Raw genomic sequence first — 25,373 nt, 5'->3', positions numbered from 1 at the left:
GAGACTTTCCTTGACCTCGTATCTCGTCCATGATGGATAGATATTCTCCAAGTTTATCTGGGTGACCTCTTTTTCTTTTTCCCTGCGGATTCCACTCTAGGGCAGTTTTTGCAAGACTGGAGCTATTTTTGAAGTGAAAACTGCTTTAGGGACTTCTGCGATTTTTAGATAGGGGAAAAAGCATTGAATTCGCAAGCGTCATCGCGATCTTCATCGCTTATGCTATATATTATGTGTATGTATATATATATAAATTGTGTCGAGGTATTTAAATTTAAAATAAATGTAGAACCTATTTTAGGATGAAAAAGGATTGATTTCGTGACCATCATCGCGACCGTCATCGCTTCGGCCAAATAAATTTTGTACATACACACACCCAAACTTATATGGAATCATCTGATATTTCTTATTATTTCGTGGGGAATTAAAAAAAAACGAACACACGAAGTCAAACAATATTTATCTTAAAGCAATTTAACAACAAATACATAACAATTAAATAAAACAATAAAGTATTTAAACAACAAATTGAAACTAGTTGTTTTAAAGTCAATAGCATAAAAAATTTCAATGTAAAACGAATAATGTTTAAATTGTTTTTATTTTTTTTTTGTTTTTTTTTTGGTAGTCCGTGTTATCACCTCTAGTCCGTATGCAAGCTTCAGTTTGCGTGGACATGCTCCTAATCAAATTAATTATCGATATTTTGTTGTGGTAGGTTGCTCCATTCTTCAAGGGCAGCTTGTACTAGCCGTGCGGTGTTTTGTGGATTTTTCCCTAGCTGGCGAGCTCTAATTTTTCTTTTAAGCATATCCCACAAATACTCTATAGGGTAAAGCTCGGGTGAGCAAGCAGGTCACTCCAAACAAGGGATACCTTTTGCTTCAATGATGTCTCTAGTCACTCTAATGGTATGTGGAGGTCCATTATCATGCATGAAAATTAAATTTTCTCCTGTTGCACCTCTCCAGAGCCTAACTACAGGTTATCAACATACCCATGAGCAGTTAAAGTTAATTGGATGAAAATTAAAGGAGTTTTTTTACGGATCACAATTCCTCTCCAGAACATTGTACTTCCCCTTATATATTTGTGAACAGATCTTGCAGTTTTCGTTCTTGTTTGTCTTCCTCGGCCACTAAGTACACGATTTCGTGGGTCATCTGATTTTACACAAATCCTGACTTTTTCTGAAAATAGCATATTTTGTCAATTCCCAATGTTCCAGTTTTGGTGGTGAAGACACTAATTTAGGCGATCAATCTTGTGCTGCCTGGATAACTCGGGAACCCATAACTGTCTCCTGCTGTATACTTCTTGGCACGAACTCTTCTTCTTATCGTTTAAACTGAAACAGTTACCACCTATAGCTTCCAAAAGCTGCCTTTGGAGCTGCTGGTGAGAAATGGTTAGGTGTCTTCCAGCTGATTGGACAATTAAACGATCGTGGCGAGCCGGTTTTACTTTTTGGCGACTTTCCCTAGCTCCTATTACCTAGCATAGGTTTTGGACAGAACGCCCTCTGTTACGCCTATCTCTGCAGCTATGTCCCTCTGAGAACATTACTTGCTCCACAAAACCAATAATCTTTCCCCGTTGTAAGTTTTATATTTATTTTCGTTCAATTTGCAACTCCAGCAAATAACCTATACCGTACCGAGCTGTACTATCTGATTTTCTTATCGAATTGTTTATTTTCAATAAAAACCTTTATTCTTCAAGACAATAACAACTCAAAAGAAATAAATATTATTTTGAAATACATGGTGATTCCATATAAGTTGGGGTTTGTGTAAATATCGTCAATACAATATTATTATGAAAATAAAAGATATAATATATATTTAGTACTGAACTATAACTACCAGGTTCAAAGGGAACAAAAATCAATACATCAGGTAAAAAGCTGCAAACATTATCTCTATTCTTCGGAAGTAAAACACTCAAGGAGTGACTTCTAATTTTTTATTTATGGAGTCCATTAACCCCCCTGTGGCTCTGAAGGTACTTTGAATATTTAACTTTTTCAACCATATTTGATGAAGTCTTGATGGTGAGTAAAAGACAATATTATGCAAGTGGCAAAATTTACAGGTTTTACAGGTGAGTGGAGACATTTATAATTTATGATTTATTAAATATGATGGAAAATGAAATAGTAAATATTTTATTTTGAATTCTTCGCCAAATACAAGTATAATCGTTTTTGTAGGTAATTTGGTTACAAAAAACTGATTGGTAATTGAATTTAAGAACTGGAAGAATATACATTTTTATAATATACAGGGTGTCCCAAAAGTAGCGGGACGGTCGAATATTTCGCGAAATAAACATCCGATCGAAAAACTGAAAAATACATGTTTAATATTTTTCAAAAACATCTATCGAATGATACCAAATACGCCCCCTCCACTCCACCTCCTGGAGGTGAGGTGGGGGTAACTTTAAAATCTTACATAGAAAATATTATTTTTTATTGCAGATTTGGATTCTTTACGTAAAAATAAGTAGCATTTATTCGAGACATTTTTTCGAATTGTGGATAAATGGCGCTATAGTCGAAAAAAAAAAACCATTATTCTAATACGCTAAGTAAATTATAGAAACGATCTAATATGTCGAGAAATACACTTCCAATGAAAAACCCAACAACACGTGTTTAATATTTTTCAAAAACCTATCGAATAACAATAAACACGACCCCCCTTTTCCATCCGATGAAAGTGGGGTGGGGGTAACTTTAAAAGCTTAAATAGGATTCCTCATGAAAACATAAGGACTATTTATTCGAGAAATTTTTTTAGAAAAACACGTGTTTTTTGGTTTTTCATTTAGTCCAGGGTAATAAGCTAGAAATAGACCATGTTCGGGACACTCAAAGATCCAGGTAACTGACTACTTTTTTAGTTATTGTAGACCTATAGGAAGGAAACCTACCTGTTTCCTGCCTAGAGTTCGCGTCCGTTTTTTAATTATTAACAATTTAGTGCAAAAATCGCGATTTTTTCGATTTTTTGCACCTCGTTCAAAAGCTAAACAGTTTACATAAAACTACAAAATTTAATTTTGAACATTGAAAAACCTTCAAAATGCCGATTTTTTTAAGTTAAAAAGTTAATTTGTTGCTACGCAAACTGCAAAATAAGTGAAACACGTTATTTGTTAATAACTTTTACTAAAACTACTTTAGAAATTTAGTGTTTCATCCAAAGTTGTGTATTGGGGTACTTAATAAACCCTCAAAATTTGAGACCAATCCATTACTTAATTTAAAAGTTATTCTATTTGTTTATCCCAGAGACCTTTATTTTGCAATAACATAAGACAGAAAATAATAAAGATAAAGCAATTCTGTGTACGTCAAATGAAAGTAGAAAAGTGATACTATCAAAATGTACTAAAAAAAGATAAAAAAATTATCTAATATGGTCAAAAATACTAATGCCAAATTTTTGAAATTTTGTAGTTTATAAACATTAGAACAACTTTAAAAATGTTGTCCGTACAAAAAATCATTTTACATATTCTAAAAGTTGGTATTTTACACGAATTTTTAAAAATGTTCAGTTGGTAACTAGTCGTGGTAAGTGAAGGGGGAGCTGGGCGCCGACAAATGCACGAGTTCAAAAACTAAAAAAGGCAACTTAAAACTACTAGCATTTTCTATATCTCGGGATCTACTGAATATATTTTGATCGTTCTTTTTTTAATTTGTATGTAATTTTTCTGTACATTACAAATATGTAATTTGTCTATTTGCAATTTGACATTTATTAATTAATAAAAAGTTTAATTTGTTTAAACAATTTTTGAAAAAATAATTTTTTCCCAAAAATCCATGTTTTTAATCAGACTATCACTATTAATCATACAAAAAGTTAAGGTATACTTTAATAAATAAATTATCTTCAATAAATAATTATCTAATAAAAATAATTTATTTATGAAAGTGAACTTTGCATGATCATTAATGATACTATGAATAAAAAAATTGATTTTTGTAAAAAAATATTTTTTCAAGAATTGTTTAAACAAATTAGACTAATTATTAATTAATAAATTTATAAACAAATTGCATATTTGTAATGTACGTAGAAATTACATACAAATTAAAAAAAGAAAGATGAAAATCCATTGAGTTGATCCGGAGATACAGAAAATTGTATTAGTTTGAAATTGATTTTTCGGTGTTTTAACTCGGTGGATTCGTAGGTTCCCCCTAGTAACCGTTTGAACTACAATTTTGAAAAATCGTAGAGGGTGCTGTGAAGATACAATGTTTATGAAATTTTTTTAACAAAAAATACAAATCCCATTATTTAAAATGGCATTAATGAGATTCCTTAATTATTATAAACAAATTAGTTGTGAATTAAAAAAACACATGGCTAACTTTGTCCCAAATGAACCTAGGCTAATTTTTTTTATTTGAAAATTCGTGTTAAAATACTAGATTTTCGAATACATATATAAAAAGATTGTTTATACCGACATTTTTAAAGTTATTCTAAATGTTTATAAACTACAAAATTTCACAAATTTGGCATTAGGATTTTTGATTATATTGATTAATTTTTTTATCTTTTGTTAATACATTTTGATAAAATCAAATATACATACAAATGTTCATCAACATACAAATGTTGATGAACCTGTGTTTATTAAAAATTACACTATTATATCCAGATTTAACAGGAGTAGATTATCTCATGTGATATCTAATCAGTCAATGGGGGTACTTTGATTATGTATACACAAAATAACTTTTCGGCAGTGACCAAATTTGATAATTTATTAATTGAAAAAGTATTTGAATTCTCCATAATTTATCAGAAATCTTCTGACCTCTATATTATTTGTATTTATAAAACTCCCGATGCGGATGTGCAGATTTTCTTACAACTACTTAGCTTGCTAGAAACTATTCCTTCAAAAAGTAAATTAATTCTATGTGGCGATCTAAATATTAACTACTCCAGTGTGTGTGCTGCTCAGGAATCTCTTCATTCTATCTTTGATTCCTTTGGTATAGGTATGCATGTAAATTCTCCAACCAGAATAACTAAAACTAGCTCTAGTATCATTGACTATGTCGTATCGTCTTTGGCTCCAAATTCTACTGACTGTACTGTTTTCAACTCAGGTTTCTCTCATCATGAAGCAGTATTGACTACATTTTGGTTAAAATCAAAAAATAATAGTGAAAACACGCAACGAAAATTGTTCCGTGTCTTTGGAGAACAAAATTTTCTAACATTTAAACACCTATGTCAAACAACTGACTGGGACTTCCGCTCTATTGATGTCGACATCGAGTTTTCTAGATTCATAAAGTTATTGTCTGGTCTGGCATACGAATCCTTTCCTCTTAGGCCCATCAAAACAAAACATCGTAAACCCTGGTCAACTAGAGGTCTACGTATATCTGCAAAGAACATGCGCTCATTATCGTACCTAAAAAAAATTCTCGGACAACATATCCTTCCATGATTACGTTAGGCTTTACAAGAAAATTTACCATAAAGCCATAAAGGCCGCCAAGGAAAACACGCAACGAAAATTGTTCCGTGTCTTTGGAGAACAAAATTTTCTAACATTTAAACACCTATGTCAAACAACTGACTGGGACTTCCGCTCTGTTGATGTCGACATCGAGTTTTCTAGATTCATAAAGTTACTGTCTGGTCTGGCATACGAATCCTTTCCTCTTAGGCCCATCAAAACTAAACATCGTAAACCCTGGTCAACTAGAGGTCTACGTATATCTGCAAACATGCGCTCATTATCATACCTAAAAAAAATTCTCGGACAACATATCCTTCCATGATTACGTTAGGCTTTACAAGAAAATTTACCATAAAGCCATAAAGGCCGCCAAGGAAATTTATTACAATGCAAGGCTGGCTAAATCAGGTAATGTTGCTAAGGAAACGTGGTCTATCGTAAATGAACTGAGAGATAAGACTTCTTCTCCCACCACAATCCCGACTTCTCCTGAGACCCTGAACAATTACTTTGTAAATGTGGCAAAAAATTTAACAAATACTATACCTCCTTCTCAGGATCCGATTTCATATCTTTCTCATAAGAATGTAAATAGTTTCTTTTTTACACCCATAGTATTAGGTGAACTACGCTCTACAATAAATGACATTAAAAACAAATCGTCATCTGGGACTGATGGCCTCACTCTTAAAATGTTTTCTGCTCTACCTGATTGCACTTTAAACCATCTTACTACCTTAATAAACAGGTCATTCGAAACTGGAGTTTTTCCAAGCTGCCTTAAGACAGCGATAATTATTCCCATACACAAAGGAGGCGATAAAGATCTTGCTTCGAATTATCGCCCTATTGCACTCCTGCCCACGTTGTCGAAGATAATTGAAAGTCTGGTAAAAAAAAAGAATCTTATCTTTTCTGTTGAAATACAAATTGCTTACTCCACATCAATTTGGATTCCTGAGTGACAAATGCACGAATGATGCTATGTTCTTCCTTTTCGATCATGTTTACTCCAGTCTAAACAACCATCACTCTACAGCAACAATTTTCTGTGATTTCTCTAAAGCATTCGATTGTGTAAACCATAACATCTTGACTGACAAATTACAGCACTATGGATTTAGGGGAAAGGCTCTTAAATGGCTTAAATCATATCTTAATAAAAGAAGTCAGTTTGTAAGGGTTGACACGAAGACGTCTTCTTGCATGCCATCAGAATGTGGGGTACCTCAGGGTTCAGTTCTAGGCCCTTTATTGTTTCTGATATACATAAATGACATCTCTAGTCTGAACATTAAAGGTAAAATATGTCTCTTTGCATATGATACTAGTATTACTTGGAGTAACACGGATATTATGGATCTTCGCAATACCATAGCTACAGACCTAGTCACCATTAAATCGTGGTGCGATTGGAATCTCCTGTTATTTAACGTTTCTAAAACCAAAGTCCTACCTTACAACAGTATGATGCAACCTTTAGTACTTAATAACAACAGTCTAGAGGTAGTTGAATCGGTGAAGTTCTTAGGGCTTATTGTGGATAAGTCTCTAAAATGGAACTTGCACATTGATGCCTTACACAAAAAATTAAGTTCTGCTTGTTTTGCGCTAATATCAGTTGCTACGGAAATGAATTTGTCAACATCTAGGACCGTTTATTATGCCCTTTTTGAGTCTCATCTTCGGTACGCCCTTCCATTCTGGGGTTCGTGTTGTGCGACTCAATTTGAGCGTATTTTTAAACTACAAAAGAGAGCTCTTCGTTACTCCCTGAGACTCAATAGCAGAGTTCATTGCCAGGAATTCTTTAAAAAATTTAAAATATTAACTCTTCCTTCTTTGTTTTTGAATCCGTTTGTTTAATCCGCAAACATGCATCAGAAGGTCCAGAGAGACCCACTCACAACTATCCCCTTAGAAACGTGGAGCATAATATTTATCTGCCCACGGTCTGAGCTGGTTAAGTGCTCTATACTATAAAATTCGAGAAAAATGCACACATCTAACATCAAATCTATTGCAACATTTCCCGCTTTTCGCAAGGCCTTGAAAGCTTATTTGCTTGAGACAGCTTTTTATACAGTGAATGACTTTTTTATAAACGATTTGAATTCAGCAAATTGACTTGCAGGATTATTACTTTCGAGTACTTTTGTACATATTTGCAGCGGCATAGATCTTTTGATTTACTTTCCCTTTCCTTTTTCCTCGTTCGCCTTCTTTTTGCTCTGACGTAGCATATTGTTTGCAAAATTTTTAAAATTTTTTAATGTGTACTTAATAACTATAAAATTGTATTTAAGTAGTATAACTCACGGCATTTATTTGGTGTCTGTTTCTATTTTATTTTGTTTGTAGTTTTTATTGTTTTTATTATTTTTTGTTTTTTATTGTATTTTTTATTTTGTATAAGCTTTGTCCACAAATTGTAAAAATTTTCTGACAATAAAGCATACCATAAAATAATAATGATACTCTCACTCTTCTACTTTCATTTGGCATACGCAAAATTGCCCTATCTTCATTATTTTCTGTCTTATGTTATTGCAAAATAAAGGTCTCTGGGATAAACAAATAGAATAACTCTTAAACTAATTAATGGATCGGTCTCAAATTTTAAAGTTTTGTTAAGTACCCCAATACCCAACTTTGGGTGAAACACTAAAGTTATAAGGTGGTTTTAGTAATAGTTATTAACAAATAAATATTCTCACTTATTTTGCAGTTTGCGTAGAAACAAATTAACTTTTTAACATTAAAAAATCGGCATTTTAAAGGTTTTTCAATGTTCTAAAAAACTGAATTTTGCAATTTTATGTCAACTATTTGGGTTTTAAATAGGGTGCAAAAAATCGAAAAAATCGCGATTTTTGCACTAAATTGTTAATAATTAAAAAACGGACGCGAACTCTAGGCAGGAAACAGGTAGGTTTTCTTGCTATAGGTCTACAATAACTAAAAAAGTAGTCAGCTACCTGGATCTTTGAGTGTCCCGAGAAAATCCTTATTACCCTGGACTAATTTGGAAGTGTATTTTTCGAAATATTAAACCGTTTCTATAATTTACCTAGGGTATCAGGATAAACAGTTTTTCCGATTATAGCGCCAGCTATCCATAATTCGAAAAATAATCTCGAATAAAAGTTACTTATTTTTGCGTAAGCAATCCGAATCTGCAATAAAAAATGTGGGTTCATATTTAAGATTTTAAGTTTAATGTCGTGTTTGGTGTCATTTGATAGATTTTTGAAAAATATTGAAAACGTATTTTTCAGTTTTGGGATATTATAAAAATGTTTATTCTTCCAGTTGTTTTTAAATGCGATTACCAATCAGTTTTTTGTAACCAAATTACCTACAAAAACAATTTCATTTTCCATTTTCCGTTTTTTGATGCGATGTATATTTCGCGAGATATTCGACCATCCCGCTACTTTTGGGACACCCTATATAAAAATATATACACAATATAGACCAGGTGGTATCTGTTCTAAAACACCCTGATTTGGATATACCGTAAATGCTCCTATTTTTTGCTTTAATCGCTTTGAAATATTATTACAAATGATAATTTCACTGTGGTGACATTTCAAAAGGTAGACTAAATTTTCAAAAAACAATTTGTGAAAAAAATTAGAAAAAATTCAATTTTTTTTCATTTTTGTTGGTATGTCTCAGCAGCTACACATTTAAGACAAATTGTGTAAAGACAAAAAAGTTTTGCAATTAAATTTCAAGATAGAATTGATTTCAAATCGAAAAAAATAGTTGTTATTGCAAAATTAGCAAAAACAATCAATGTTTTTCAATAACATTTTTCAGATATTTAAAAGCCACATCATCATCATAGCATCCACACTCCTAGCGGAGTGATTGCCGCCCTCTTTGGGCTCTTCCGATTCGTTTGTCGCGGTGAATCAATCCGCATTAACATTTTCGTTTTACAATTGGTTGTGTGACTTGGCATCTTCTACAATTTTTCTCCATTCGTTCCTGTTTTTGCTTATGGTTGCCCATTCTCTGACTACCTTCTTCTTAAGGTCCTCGACTACCTGGTTCTCCTATCTATCCTTTTGGGTCTTCCTCGTGGTCTGCCTGATACAGGTCTCCATTTGGAAATTTTCTTGATGATAGCTTCTGGATTTCTCCTTTCTATATGTCCCATCCATCTGAGTCTCTGTGCCTTGAAAAATCTGATGATGTCTTCTCCTATCAGAAGTCCTCTTACTTCGTGGTTCATGAGTTTTCTAAATTCATTATTACCTAAATCCAGTGGGCCTGCTATCCTCCGAATTATTTTCCTCTCTAGGATCCTTAATCTTTCTTCCTCTTTCTGGGTCAGACACATTACCTCAGCACCATATGTGATTACTGGTCTAATTGCTGCTTTGTAAATCTTCAGTTTAGTATTCTGAGTAAGCTTCTTATCTTTTAGGAAGTTATTGTATTTCCAGTAGGCTCTGTTTCCTGCCTGGATTCTTTCACTGATTACGATGCTTCTATCATTAGTTCCATTAACTGAGACTCCAAGATATTTAAAGTTTTCTATCTTTTCAAACTTATATTCACCAATATTTAAACTTGTCACATTATCTGGATTTTTTCTTGAGCATATTATTTATTTTGTTTTGATTTATTTCTAAACCCCTTTTGGATGCTTCCTTGCATAACTTCGTAAATTCTTCCTTTAAACTGTTCAGGTTTCTGCTAATTAATGCTATGTCGTCAACATACGTCACAAGTTGCGACATCGATGTTATAATTGTACCTTTTATTTCTGTAGCTCTTATTGTTCCTTCACCTTCACCTTCACCTTCACTATTGTGACCTTGTCGTACTCCACTTGCTATTTCTATATTTTTGGTGATACCGTTATCTGTAATTATTGCTGCAGTCTATCCTTCCATTGTCATTTTCGAAAGTTTTATAAGTTTCATTGGTATATCTAGGTTCTTCATGTCTTCTATTAGGTCGGGTCTTGTTAAGCTGTCAAAGGCTTGCTTGAAATCTATGAAAAGGATGTGTAAGTCGATATCAATGTTCGTAGCATTTCTCAATTGACTGTGTGATTATGTGAACTGCGTCTATTGTTGACTTTTCCTCTATAAATCCGTGCTGGTAGTCTCCTATTTTAGTTTCAATGTATTTTGAGAGTTTTTGTCTGATTAGTGCTGTCAATATCTTGTAGCAGCTGTTTAACAGTGTTACTCCCCTCTAGTTGTTGCATTTTGTAGTGTCCAATTTCTTTAGAATCGGAAATATCCATCCAGTTTTCCATTCTTCGGGCATTTTTTCTTCTTCCCAAATCCTTAGTATTAGCTCGTATATTTTCCGTTGTAAAAGCCACATATAACCTTTAAATTTATCCAGAAAATCGATTAAGTATAAAAAAAAAGACTACAAGAAATTTCAGTATAATCGATCAAGCAGTTTTCGCAAAATAATTTTGTAATTTACGTTTTTGAAAAAATTTATTAATTTTCAAAATTATGCAGAGCCAACAAAAAAGTTTTAAATTCCTGGATTTTTTACATACAAAAAGGCATTCAAGCTTTCAAATAAAATTCAAATCATTGAAATCCGTCGAATAGAAGAGCCTGTGGAATTTTTCAAACAACTGTTCAATGTTTACTCCAATAAAAAAATACTTTTTTAATTAACATCTATTTTCTAAATTGTATCGAGAGTTCAGCGAAATACGAATATTTAAAAAAACATTATGATAGGTGAATTAGTTCCGAAGTTATTATCGATCAAAGGACATCGCACACATCTTATGGAAAATATAATGTCACTCAAATTCAATAAAATTTATACAAATAGATTCGTTTTAAATTAACGATCAAATCTTATCATTGCGCCAACTCTCTATTTTCAAAAATAAGAGCAGAAATTGATATAAATAAATCTGAAATCAAATGGGTAGGTACATAAGTTAGAGAGAGAAAAAATATTTTAAAATACCCAGATTTTCGGTACTCCATAAATCAGCGGATTAGTTTCACTAATCCGCTTAGGCCCAGCGGGATTTAAGCTGTTATGAATAGCACTCAGAGCAATAATGATTGTAACTAACATTTTATGGACTCCAAAAATGTGATTTCGATAAACTTTAATTGCAATTTGCGCCGTAATTAATCATAATTAAGAGTTGGCGCAATGATAACAATTGATCGTTAATTTAAAACGAATCTAATCGTATAAATTTTATTGAATTTGAGTGACATTATATTTTCCATAAGATGTGTGTGATGTCCGGCATTTGCAACAATAGTACGAAGGTTTGAGGTCTATTTTTTTAACAAATACCTTTGCTGTGCCAAGTACTTAGTAGACATAAATTTTAATCTTTTTTTCTTTTGTACAACCTGGTTAAAATGTTGATTTAAAACTTTAAAAATACAAAAAAACTCGACGAGACGCAGTGAAGGGAATAGAAATTTCAGCCGACTGAAAAATGAAATCGCGCGTTCAAAATATCGAAGCGCTGAAAAATTTCAATTATCTCAGCTTCTAAAATTGATAGTCAACCAATTTTGATTTTTTTTTGGGTCTCTTGAGTGAAAACTGTCACAATGATTTATTTTCCCATGATTTTACATATAAATGAATATTCACTTGCAAAATTACGTCATGTGTTCCTTTTTTCGTTAAATAAGGTTATAATATCAATGTTAACTGCACTATTTTTAATCAATACCAAAAATTTATTGATCAATTTTATTTTTTTATTTTGCAAAAACTACTTGATCGATTGTGCTGAAATGTTGTGTAGTGTTTTTTTATATTAAAAATAATTTCTGGGTAAATTTTGACGGTCCTATGTGTCTTTTAAATACCTTGAAGAGTTTATTGAAAAACATGGATTTTTGACCGTTTCTTAAATGGTTTTTGCTAATTTTGCAATAATAATAATTATTTTTTCAATTGGAAATCAATTCTGTCTTGTAGGAAATTTAATTGCGAAACTTTTTTACCTTTACAATTTTTTTTCTAAAATGCATAGCTGCTCAAACACACCAACAAAAAGAAGAAAAACATTTTTTTCTAGTTTTTTTTACTCCATTATTTTAAAAATCACACATTCTGTATATAAACGGTTATGTCAATATTAAATGTATACTTACGTTGCTTGCACTCTGGACCTCTTAAGAACATCGCCATTTCTAAGTGACCCCTTTTTATGGAGGGGTTGCACTACCGAAACATAGTTTGAAGAATTTGGCGACCTGCAGTAGATCGAGCTTGGCGAATTGTTCACATAATTTTGAGATTGTACGAAACTTGGAGCTTGTATATAAGTTTGTTCCTGAATGTGATCAGAGCTGCCCATGGAATTGACTATCTGGGAGCGCTCCATCTTTGGAGGAAAACTGAAACAAAATAATTATTTATTAATTTTAATATATTTACAATATATGTTGTTATTACTTTTGTTGTAGTCACTTTTGTGTTGAGTGATACGCTATTTTAACGACTGACCGGTTTGTCCAATATAACATACCTGGTCAAATAAAACACTGTAATTGATATATGACATTGCTATTATACATTACTGGCGTCCGATCTTTGATTTTCGAGAATATAGTTTTGCATTTAGGGTGCTGTATTTGCTAATTTTTATATTAAATACAGTAGACTCGCGATTATCCGAGGTAATTGGGACCGTGACTACCTCGGATACCAAAAAACTCGGTTAACACTGACATCGGTTATATTGATAGAAAAACACGTAAATAACCATAGCTGTGGATATTTTAATGACAAAACTAATACAGTTCTGTCTATAAGAGATAAAAACATTTATCTTATCAATATTACTGTTTAAAAAAGTCCTTTGATTGATTTTTGCGTAAGCTTCAATCCTCTTTTTGAGGCGGCAATGTTGCACCAAGGTCGAAAGTTGTAAATCACCAGTTATGACTTTTGCCTCGGTTAACCGAAGGGCTCGGATAACCGAGACTCGGATAGCCGAGACTCGGATAATCGCGAGTCTACTGTATAATATATTTGTGCAGTCTGTAAACACGGAAGTTAGTTTGTTAAATTAGGAATATACGGCGGTTTTTTGTATTTAAGATCTTACGGATGTTTGTTTAATTGTCCATCATAAAATTGTGTATTTAATATTAATTGTTTTAGCGTAGCCTTACGATAACCGTCATTTAGAAACAATTGGAATTTGTTCTTGTTCTGGTATAAAAAATTGGTCGTCGCTGATGTAAAAATATTCTATTTTTCATGGCAATAACTTTGTTACACTTATGACTTTTTTACCTAAACCTAAAAAACCTAAAAGTTTTTTTTGCTAGCCTACTAAGTACTACTTTTACTTACTTTAAAGAAAATTAATTATAATATGTATGTGTATAAGAGTCAAATATACAATATTATAAACGATTAAATAAGCAGGCAATTCACGTCATCGGTGAAAGTTTTCAAACTAATGATTGATAGGCACTGGCCAGTGTCAACGTACTAGCGTTTGCCAAAATATATATAGCGAACTTTCTCCAAACAAACGGTTAACTATTACGGAAGGAATTATATTATACTATATTATAAAACGGCAAGTGTAAAATAGCTTATCTGTTTTTGTTCAGTTCAATTTAAATTTAAATGAAAATTAAGCGTAATGCAATAGTAATCATATTTCGTGATTGTGCTATACCGTGATCCATGAATTTTTCATATACGAGACGACCTAGAAAACCGCCGTTATTTAATAAAACCAGTTGTAAATAGGTTAATAGTAATAATAATCGAGTGTAATAATATAATAATAACATCGATGCAATGGGTGAAAATAATGTGTACAAATATTTCGGAGTAAAGCAAGCGCGAAAAATTGACCATAAACAAATGAAAACTCAACTAGTTCATACCAACAATAAGCTAATCACTCCTTAATACATGGTAAAAATTTGTTAAAGGCATTAAATACGTAAGCATGTTCCACGCTTAGCTAATCATTTGGTAATGGTAAAGTGGTATAAAACGGATATAGAAAGTCTTTCAGCGGAATGAGAATTTCTTACAAAGGCACAAAAACAAAAACGGCATTACCGCGGTATCTAGGGGAAAGAAGACTTGGTGAGACATAGGTGGGGAATTGGAAAAATAAGTTGCTAATTTAAGAACTTATTTTCAGAAGCAGACTGAGACATCTACCTTACGTCGCTCAACAAGGAATTTCACAAAATTGAAGAAAAGAAAAAAAACGGCACAAGAACTCCAGAGACACTCATAAGAAGAGGATCGCAGATGACAACAATACTATACGTAAAGGGCGTATCAGAAAAATGGAGCAGGATAGGAAACAAGTACAACATCACAATAACGATCAAAGCAACGTCACATCTTTGCTATTTTATTTTTAAATAATTATTTTACTTTATTTTCTTTAATATTTCATTAACAATAATTTTTATTTCATTACCAAAAAGAAAAAAGTAAAAGAAAGAGAAGAAGAAAAGTAAAATTCTCATCCTACTTAACGAACAAAAATGTGTAGGAAACCAATCAGGAGAATGCAATAAGTCGAAGAACAAACCATTGAAAATCTCCTACACAATACATATTCGATATTCGACACATAAGACAACCATGAAAAAAATTAAAAATTAAATTTTTTCAACAATCACATGTTACAGATATCCAGATATTTACAGACCAATCAGGAGAATGCAGTAAGTCGAAGAACAAACCATTGAAAATCTCCTAGACAACACATATATATTCAACATACAACACAACAAAAAATACAACAAATCAACGCAAAAACAATATACAAGAAACAGTCATAATTTTATACTTCTAAGGCAATAAAATCATTTTCAAACAATTATTTCAACCACAGATTGATGTAGTCCATAAGATCGGGATCGAAATTTCAGTACATAGATTGAAAAGACATACCGGGTGGTGAATTGGAAAGCGGGCCATAGGAAACTCAATGTAAAATTCTAAACTGTTGAATTCCTGCTTCCCTAATTATTTTACATCAAAAGTCATAAGAAACTATTTGTAGAGAATTGAAATCTGTATTGAAAACAACTGTTAATATTGTTCTACGAACAATAATTATTCAAAATTTTGTAAAAATAGAATACATTTTTCAGAGTAATACGCCAAAGTTAGGCCACACGCAATACCATAATGTGTATAAGGTTGCATTTGTTGACAAAAAATTTATTATAATATTAACAATTTGAAATGTCAATTTTTTTATTTATTTTATCACTTATTGTTTAAAACACAATAAAGTTGATAAGATACCCTTGGTTAAGGAGAAGTATTAATAATAAAGATATCTTCTTCAGTCAATAATGTGCTCACTGTCAGTTAAATAGTAACGTGTGGCCTAACATGCCCACACATACCTACTGCGGTAAATACATTATACTTTTTCAAAATTTTGGAATGTGTTTAAATCGTAGAACAATTGTAACTTCTGTTTCTAATACAGATTTCAATCCTCTACAAATAACTTCTCATGACTTTTGATGTAACATAATTAGGGAAGCAGAAATTCAACAGTTTAGAATTTTACATTGAGTATCCTATGGCCCGTTTTCCGATTCACCACCCGGTATACGAGTACTTCTTCTTCTTAACGTGCCCTATTAAATCCCCTTGACGTTGGCGATTAACATGGCAAAACTGTTTCTGTCTCGAGCTATTCTAAGTAGTTGCTCTGCTTTCTTTATTCCTACCCACTCTCTGATATTCTTCAACCAAGCGGCCTGTCGTCTACCAATTCCTCTGCGTCCTTCGATTTTACCCATCATAACAAGTTGACGAATATTATATCGGTCTCCCCTTACTTTACTATGTGTCCAAAATAGACCATATTTCTACATTTGTCAGCATAGCCGTCCATGGTATTTTTAGTTTACGTATGTGCAGCCACATTTCAAAAGCTTCCAAATGATTAATGGTGCCTATTTTTAATGTTCATGCTTCGACACCGTATAAGAAGACTGACCAACTGTAAGATTTAATCATAATCATAAGATTTCGAAGTTGAAGTTGCAAGTTATCATTGCAGAAGAATTACATCATTTTTAAAAATGGAGTATCTCGAATCTACATTTTATCTCTTTATCTGGATCTAGTTGTTCAGCAATATGGCAAACAAGATATTTAAAACTGGGTACTCTTTGAATTATATGACTATCAACAAATAACAGTGAATCTTGAGGTGGCAAACGGCTAAACACCATGTATTTTGTTTTTGAAGAGTTTATGTTTAGGCAAAACTCAGGCGAAAGGCATTGTAATCCATTCATGTCATCACTTAAAATAACTGTATCGTCTGCATATCTGATTGTATTTATCAGAATTCCATTAACTTTCACGCTCCATTCCAAATTATGCAGCGCTTCTTTAAATATTCTACCTGAATATAAATTGAACAACAGTGGATATAGTATACGACCCTGTCTGACACCTCTTTGTATTTTATATATTTCTGTTGATTTTCCATTTATGCAAGCTGTCGCTGTTTGAGTACTACATAACCTAATAAAAGAATCAGGTTATAAAATCTTCCCAGAATTTTTCAGAATAATTTTCTTTTTTCTTGTTTGAGAACGATTTCTGCAGTGGAAACCGAAACTTTAGGATTAAAAATTAGATTTAGATAATTAAAAATATAATTTTCTTGATTTCTTGACACCAATTATAGTTATTGAATCTAAATCCCATATAAATATTATACATAAATATTTGATTTTTCTTCAGAGTTTGCCTAACATTGTAATAAAAATTGTCTCAAATTTATTAGTCTAATTAAATCCCTTGCAATAATTATATAATTCGTTCAGTTAATGGGAATGAAAAAGATTGTTTCTATTATTAGAACATGTTCTATTGTCTGAGGATTTATCTTCAGAGGATCTCTTTATGCAATAACAATGAAAACCTTACGTATGAGCAATAACACCGTCTGAACTGAAAAAGAAAAATTGGTACACTTTTTATTCATACATGTACCTTGTATACACATATTTCTCAATACTATTACACTTAATTGCGTTGGCCAACTTCTGTAATCCGTGTCTAGTAACTAATAAAAAAAGTGAGTATAAACTTCTTGAATAACATGAATTTTGTATAGAATTTAATGAGTGCAAATACTATTATGGGAATTCAAAACACACAAGTCAATCAAAAAGATGTAGAGCAAACATTTTTATATCTTTAATTGTAAAAACAGACTGGAAATGGCCTTTAAAATCTACATTCCTCTTCTTATTTCTACCCTTAAGACAGGTTCAATAATATTATAATCAACGGCCTGAGCTATCAACATTTGGAACATATTAGGAACATTGGTATGGATGGACAATGGACAGCGGTTATTTATGTCAGTCGTTATATAACAACCTATACCTATCCAATCTAATATACCACAGCCAAAAAGGGGTTGAGAGAGTGACACATATAAAAGTGGTGGTTTTATAATATGTACCTACTATAAAATAAGAAAGGAGAAATACAAGATCAGAGTGGGTTCCATGCTGACAGATCTTGTATTGACAATATATTTGTACTTAAACAAATTATAGAGAAAAGAACAACCAGAAATTTACCTACTCATTTTGTAAGAAGACCTATGTTACAGTACCTTTAAAAAGATTGTTTGAAATATTCACGAAGGCAGGCCTAAGTAATGCATAAATCAACGCGAATATGTACAGTCGCGGTCACTGAATAGTTTACACCTTCATTTTTATATTGTAATACTGTGAACTCGCAGTGTCGTACGGATTTACTAAACGTCAAATTGCTTGTCAAAAATTTCGTGCGTATTGAAAAATAAAATCAAAAGCTATTAAACGAGTCCAAAATGCCTATAGGCATTTGATTGACGCGCAAAACCAAGAGCAATTGCCAAACTCAATTTTATTCAAAAAAACTTTTTTCTCTATAATTTCCATTTTTTTACATTTTGTAAAATAGATGTTTTTATTTTGATTTTTAAAGTTTAGTCAACCTATTCTGGGTCCGGGTAGACTCTCTTTACGATCCCAGTAAAGACAGGTCTGCTTCAGGGATGCGCCCCTGCCCTCGCGTACGCGAGCTCGGCTTTTTCTCCCAATCCTCTTCCGGGAGAGAAGCGGATCCTTGCCTCTATATCCTACCCACCAACCCAAACCTACCCAAATCTTTCCCTCCTCAAACCGCACTGGACCAGCGTGAGGAGATAACGGTCCAAACCTTCAAGTCAATGGATAGCACAAAAAAGAAAAGGACCCCAGGCACCAGCACTTCCCAAAGTCTTGATCAAGGCAGCGATCAAACAACAGACGGAAGAGGGGGTGCCAGGACCCGGCTGCCACAAGATGACAATTTGGCTATGTTCTTACAATATTCGAACATTGACGGACAACAGATTCCCAGAAATAGAAAATGAACTAAAGGATATAAAATGGGATATCCTGGGTATATGCGAAACCAGAAGAAAAAGTGATGAGTATGTAATACTAAAAAATGGCACACACTTTATGCATAAAGGTGGCGAATACACTGGAGTAGGATTCTTGGTAAAACAAAGCCTCACGCAGTGTATCGAAGAATTTAAGCCCATATCAGACAGAGTAGCATATCTTATCATCAGAATTAATAAAAGAACTACTCTGAACGTGATCCAAGTATACGCCCCAACCAAAAGCCACGATGAAGAAGAAGTAGAAATATTTTATGATGAAATAAGAACAGCTATAGAAACAAATAAAGCAAACTACGAAATACTATTAGGAGATTTTAATGCTAAATTGGGCAAAAAAGAAGAAGATTATGAACATTTAATTGGCAATTATGGCTACGGGAAAAGAAACGATAGAGGAGAAATGCTTCTCAATTCATGAATGAACATAACATGTACTCAATGAACTCCTTTTTCAATAAAAAACCAAAGCATAAAATGGACATAGATGAGCCTCGATAAAAAGACAAAGAATGAAATAGATTATATCTTAACGAAAAATAGAAACCTAGTAAAAGACGTATCGATATTAAATCAGTTTGACCTAGGAAGCGACCATAGACTAATAAGAACAAAACTAGTAATAAACAAAAAACTAGAAAGAAAAAGAATACATGAAAAAAGATACAAATGTACGCATTAAATCAAGTTAACATGCAGCAGATAAACTCCAATGATATTGATGATTTGAATAACCTTATAACCGAAACAGTGAACAAAAGCATTCTGCAACTGAAAAACCCAAAAACAACACACAATGAATTAGACAAAGAAATATTACAACAAATAGAAAAAAGGAAGATCTTAAATAAATCTAACAAAAAGGGAACCGCAGAATATAGAGAACTTCATAGGTAGATTAGAAAAGGAATCAGAAAACCAAAAATAAAAGAAGAAGAAAAATTAATAACAACAACTATTGAAAAAAATAAGAGTATGAAATGCCTTAGACCGACCACTAGGACCACGTCAGATAATATCATTAATGGGAAAAGAGGAAAATGAAATCACAACTAGAGAAAACATACTGAAACGAATAGAAGAATTTTACACGGAACTCTACAGAACACATCAACAAGACGATGAAATGAGACCAGCACGGAAATTAATAAAAAATGTTGGATCGGAAATAATGCCAAAAGTAACAATTTCAGAGGTAACTACAGCATTAGGAAACATGAAGAGAAATAAAGCTGCAGGAGAAGATAGGATTACCAGAGATACGATATAAGAAGGAGGTAAGGAACTCATTGCAATTGTAACTAAGCTTATAGACAGTTGTTTACACCAGGTTAAAGTCCCTAAGAGCTGGAATCTTATTCTAGTCTAAAGTCCAAAGTAATCTTATTACACAAGAAAGGTGATAATCGAAAGTTGGAAAACTACAGACCCATCTGTCTATTGTTACACCTATTTAAAATACTCACCAAAGTCATAACTACCCGACTAACAAGAAAATTAGATGAATACCAACCATATGAACAGGCAGGTTTTAGAAAAGGCTATTCAACTTCCGATCACCTGTTAACCACAAAAATATTAATAGAAAAATGTAACGAATACAAGTTTGCAGTTTTCATAGCATTTGTAGACTACGAAAAAGCTTTCGACACTATAGAACACACGGCCGTAATAAACGTAATGCAAAATTGTAGAATAGACAGCAGATATATTAACTTAATAAAAGAAACTATGAACCAAGCTACAGCTACATACTACCTAAATGAAAATAAATACACGAACCCTGTACCATTAAACAGGGAAGTCAAACAGGGAGACACTCTATCACCCAAACTGTTCACCTTAGTTTTGGAGGACGTTTTTAAAAATCTAAATTGGAAATATAAGGGAATAAACATCAATGGCCGCTACCTCAGTAATCTACGATTTGCGGATGACATAATCCTGATAGCTACTGACCTACAAGAACTGCAAACCATGCTTTCAGAACTACACACAGAATCTTCTAAAAAAGGACTGAAAATGAATTTAAACAAAACAAAAGTCATGCACTCTGAAGAAACGATGACAATAATAAACAACAAAGTTATAGAAAAAGTTATATATATATATATATATGAAAATTACTAAGTTCTCGGGAAGAACCGCGTTGATATATATATATATATATATATATATATATATATATATATATATATATATATATATATATTATATCGATCTCCGAGGCAGCTGGTGCCTCGGAGACCATCGTCGTCATCATATTCGTGTTCAGCGAACCCAAAAACCTCCAAGTAGTAATATTGAACTAATTTATGTCGATTATTTCCGAATTACAAATTTATCATTTTTCAACACTTGAAATGCATTTCGGAAAATCCATTTTCCTTGTTCAATAATGCAATTTTCATTCCGTCATCATCACTTTAGTTCACAAAGTTTCCTAAGGCTTTTACGAATCGAATGCAACAAGTTTCATCGAGATGAATGCTGCTAACAAAACTAAAATTTTTGTAGTTTCCAGAATATTGGCCACTAGTGGTAGAACAAATCTAGTCATTGAAATCGTACAAATAGTTTATTTACATGTGTTTACATTTATGTGTAAAAAATAGAACAACGACTTACTTCAAGCTTCTAAAAAAATTCAGCAAAACCGATTCCAAATTGAAAAAATTAAACTAACGAAACACAGAGATCCGAATACCAGAAACATAATGAGATTTGAGATTTTTGTCAGATTAACGCCTGTGTAATTCGATCCCCAGTTGTCAACAGGGAGTTAAAATGGCAATATCGGTTTCCAATAAAGAACAACAATAACGTCATTAATATGATACAAATCAGTCAAAACATAACAAACATGTAATAATGTTTAATCGTAGGTAGAACCGTTCAGATTGCAGTATATTTTTCACAAAAGCGTTTTAGTTAGTGTGAGATAAACTTCAAATTTGTGTGTGTTTTGACGATTTAACTTGATGATATTCAACGGTAATACATAAAAAAGGTAAAATGGCCGAACTTTTAATAATTATGCCTTTAATTACATATCACCTTTATGGAAACACTGACGTAAGTGCAATTTTTCACAAATTGAGTTATCAACACTACGATATTCATAATATTCGTATTTTTCTGGGGAAACAAAGTCAGAATTGTAACTCTTCCCATTTTTTTTCAGTTTTTTCAGAGAGCAGTTTTTACCTGCTCTCTTGGTACAACAAAGTCAGATTGTCAGTTGTGGGTGATACAACATTAGTATGCAATGATAAAATTATAAAATTTTTGGAGAAACAATGACATATTTGTTCATTTTCTCGCCTTTCAAGTGGCTTTAAGAGGGGATGTTTAAGAAAAATCCTTTATACAGGATGTTTCATTAAGAATTGTCCATATAGTAACTGGAGAAACCTTAGCACAAAACACGAAGATATAACCTAAAACACTTCAATAAAATATTCCTCCTTACCGAGATACAGAGTGTTTTATTACAAATATTCTAAAATTATTTTAGCCATTGTTAAAGCACTTTTTATTATTTTTTGTTCAAACTTGACACACAGTTTACATATGTAAGGATATTTTAACTAGTCTTAAAAGATAGTTTTCCGCTGTTACCAGAGGCGTGCTGTAGGGATATATACTTCATTTTCGCCCCTTTTCCCCCCTTACAATCTACGCCACTGTCGTAATAATCATTTCAGTATGTTTTTTTTATTCTTCGTTACTTTTTACGTAAATATCATCTTTTTGTCTCATTGCGTCTTCTGTCACCAAAATGACCAAATTAATAAAAATAAATTGAGGACTCTAAGAACAACCCATAAGCGGCGTCCTCATTGAGTCGACGTTGCCGATCGACTGTGTTTATCGACACTCTAGACTGAGTGTGTACGCGTCAATCGACTTTGTCGATCGACAAGAGATGTCGATCGACATGTCGACTGGTTTTCCATGCTCTGTCGGTAAAATCAAAGGGTAGTCGAGTCGAATCCGAAGTGTGGACGTGCATTCGACCTTCGACATTTAAAAATACAGTAAAAATAATTCAGCGTGCGGCGTAGTCTGCCTCATCTAAAGTCTCGTGTTTTGTACTTGTCGGCAAAATGGAATGGGAAAAAGAAAAAGTCATTACATTTATTAAAGCTTACAAATTAAAAACAAATCTATGGAACACTAGAAGCAAATATTATAAAGACCGAAACATGAGACACGATGCTTTGATGGAAATTGCCAGTGAATTTAATATAGAAAAGCAGGTGGCAGAACAAAAAATAAAAAATCTTTAAAGCCAGTTAGCAAGAGAAATAAAAAAACAAAGGATGGCAATAAATCTGGCAGTGGCAAGGAGGATGTGTACAAAAGTAAATGGTTTGCATATGAAAGTTTAAGATTTTTACGTGATAAAAATAAGACCAGGTCTACAATTATTGGTGTATTGCTTACAAATTTTTGGCCCGATTTTTTGCAACAAATATTCAAATTCACTTTCCGACATTCGAAAAAAATTTCTGAAACCTTCGTTACATCTGTATTCAAGGTTCAATATATCGATATCATCCTTTTTCAAATCTTCCATCGGATTACTACCGCTATACTGATTTCTACTTTGAAGACTTTTAATTTTCTACTTTTACGCGATGACTTACGTTTTTTAGTTGTGATAATAACAAATTATACTGGCGCCATCTTTGTCACACATTTTCGTTTCGACTGTCGACAAATATTCTGCCTACCTGGTGTGGACATCGAAGCTTTTTCGATTTGTCGGTCGACAGTGTCGATAGACAGAGTCGATCGACAATGTCAACTCAATGAGGACGCCGCTATAAACTATCCAAACTTTGTCGAAAAAGGATGTCCGGAAGAGCCTCATAAGATCAAGTAAGCTAGTAAGCAAGTGGTAAGCTAATTTTTTTTGATGATTTTCAATATACATCGAATAATCCCCTTGATTCAGAAAGTGATTCCGTTATATTTTATTTTATTTATTATTATAAATATATATTTTATATAATATTTTATATAATATTAAATTTGTATTTGTTTTAGACGACTTATTAATAAATAATTATATTATTTTTATCGATAATTATCAAGAAAGTATTAAGCAACGATCATTATAAGGTAACATGAAAAAATAATGACGACATTGTAGAATTCAACAATAATAGAAACATTAAGCAACTTAAACATTTCTTGACTTTTGCCAGTTCGTTTAATGAATTAAAAATGGTGCCTCATTCGTCCAATAAAATAGCTGATTAATGGTATAATTGACGCAGCGACAATTACACAGTCAATCTTACATTGACTCTGTTATATTTATATACAGGGTGTCTCAAAAGTAGCGGAACGATCGGAAAAAACTGAAAAACAGGTGTTCAATATTTTTTTAAAATCTATCTAATGATACCAAACTTCTGAAACCTTAAGTAGGAACCTCCATTTTTTATTGTAGATTTGAATTCCTTATGCAAAAATTAGTAACTTTTCGAGACGTTTTTCGAATTCTTGATAGATGGCGCTATAATCAGAGAAACATCCCTACGTAAATTATAGAAATGGTCCAATATCTTGAGAAATACACTTCCAAATGAAAAACCAAAAACGCGTGTTTATTACTTTTCAAAAATCTATCGATTGGCACCGAACTCGACCCGTCCCCCTCCCTTGGAGGTGGGGAGTGGACAACTTTAAAATCTTAAATGGAAAACCACATTTTTCATTGGAGATTAGGATTCTACATGAAAGAAAAACTAAACCAGTTTTATCTGACTTTTTTCGATTCGCGATGATGCGATGTTGCTGTAATCACAGAAAAACAGATTCGAAATCTGTAAACTAATTTGTATGGTATCTAGTGAATACGGTTTTTAAACAATGTTTCGTAGAATGAGAATCTGCAATAAAAAATGGGGGTTACTATTATATAAGTTTTAAAGTTGCCCCCCACTCCACCCCCAGAGGGTAAGGTGGGGGTCATATTTGGTGTAATTCGATAGATTTTTGAAAAATAATAATAACACGTGTTTTCAAGTTTTTCATTTAAAATGTATTTCCCGGGATAATAAATTGTTTCCTTAATTTTCCTAGGGTATGAGGATAAATCGATTTTTTCGATTATAGTGTCATCTATCAATAATTCGAAAAATGTTTCGAATAAAAGTTAGTTATTTTTGGATAATGAAACCAAATATGCAATAAAAAATTTTTATTTAAGATTTTAAAGCAAGAATAGAATACAATTAAAAGATGTGATACACCTACTATGTATATGACAAAAATTTACCACTGGATATCATAAAACTGATAGAAAACATATTATGTAAGAAATAAAATAGAAATGAAAGTCAATGGAATAATAACAGAACCCATAGAAGCAAACACAGGAATCAGGCAATGA

The 25,373-nt window shown here is 32.4% G+C and overlaps 1 protein-coding gene across 5 annotated transcripts in view; it reads right to left on the bottom strand.

Annotated features, from left to right (window-relative positions):
• The window catches only part of LOC114333472 (IQ motif and SEC7 domain-containing protein 1), a 528,448-nt gene that overhangs the window by 30,715 nt on the left and 472,360 nt on the right, over positions 1 to 25,373 (bottom strand). For 4 of the 5 annotated variants that reach the window (XM_028283354.2, XM_050663290.1, XM_028283353.2 and 1 more), the window contains one exon: positions 12,639 to 12,884. In XM_028283354.2, coding sequence (XP_028139155.1) covers positions 12,639 to 12,884 — 246 coding nt within the window. Of the gene's footprint in view, positions 1 to 12,638; positions 12,885 to 12,942; positions 13,224 to 25,373 lie in introns of those variants that run through there. The other variant, XM_028283357.2, reaches the window with a different exon arrangement.

This window comes from Diabrotica virgifera, chromosome 10 (genome assembly GCF_917563875.1).
Source record: "Diabrotica virgifera virgifera chromosome 10, PGI_DIABVI_V3a".
Classification (NCBI taxonomy): domain Eukaryota; kingdom Metazoa; phylum Arthropoda; class Insecta; order Coleoptera; family Chrysomelidae; genus Diabrotica; species Diabrotica virgifera.
This window is presented reverse-complemented; position numbering and strand designations above follow the sequence as displayed.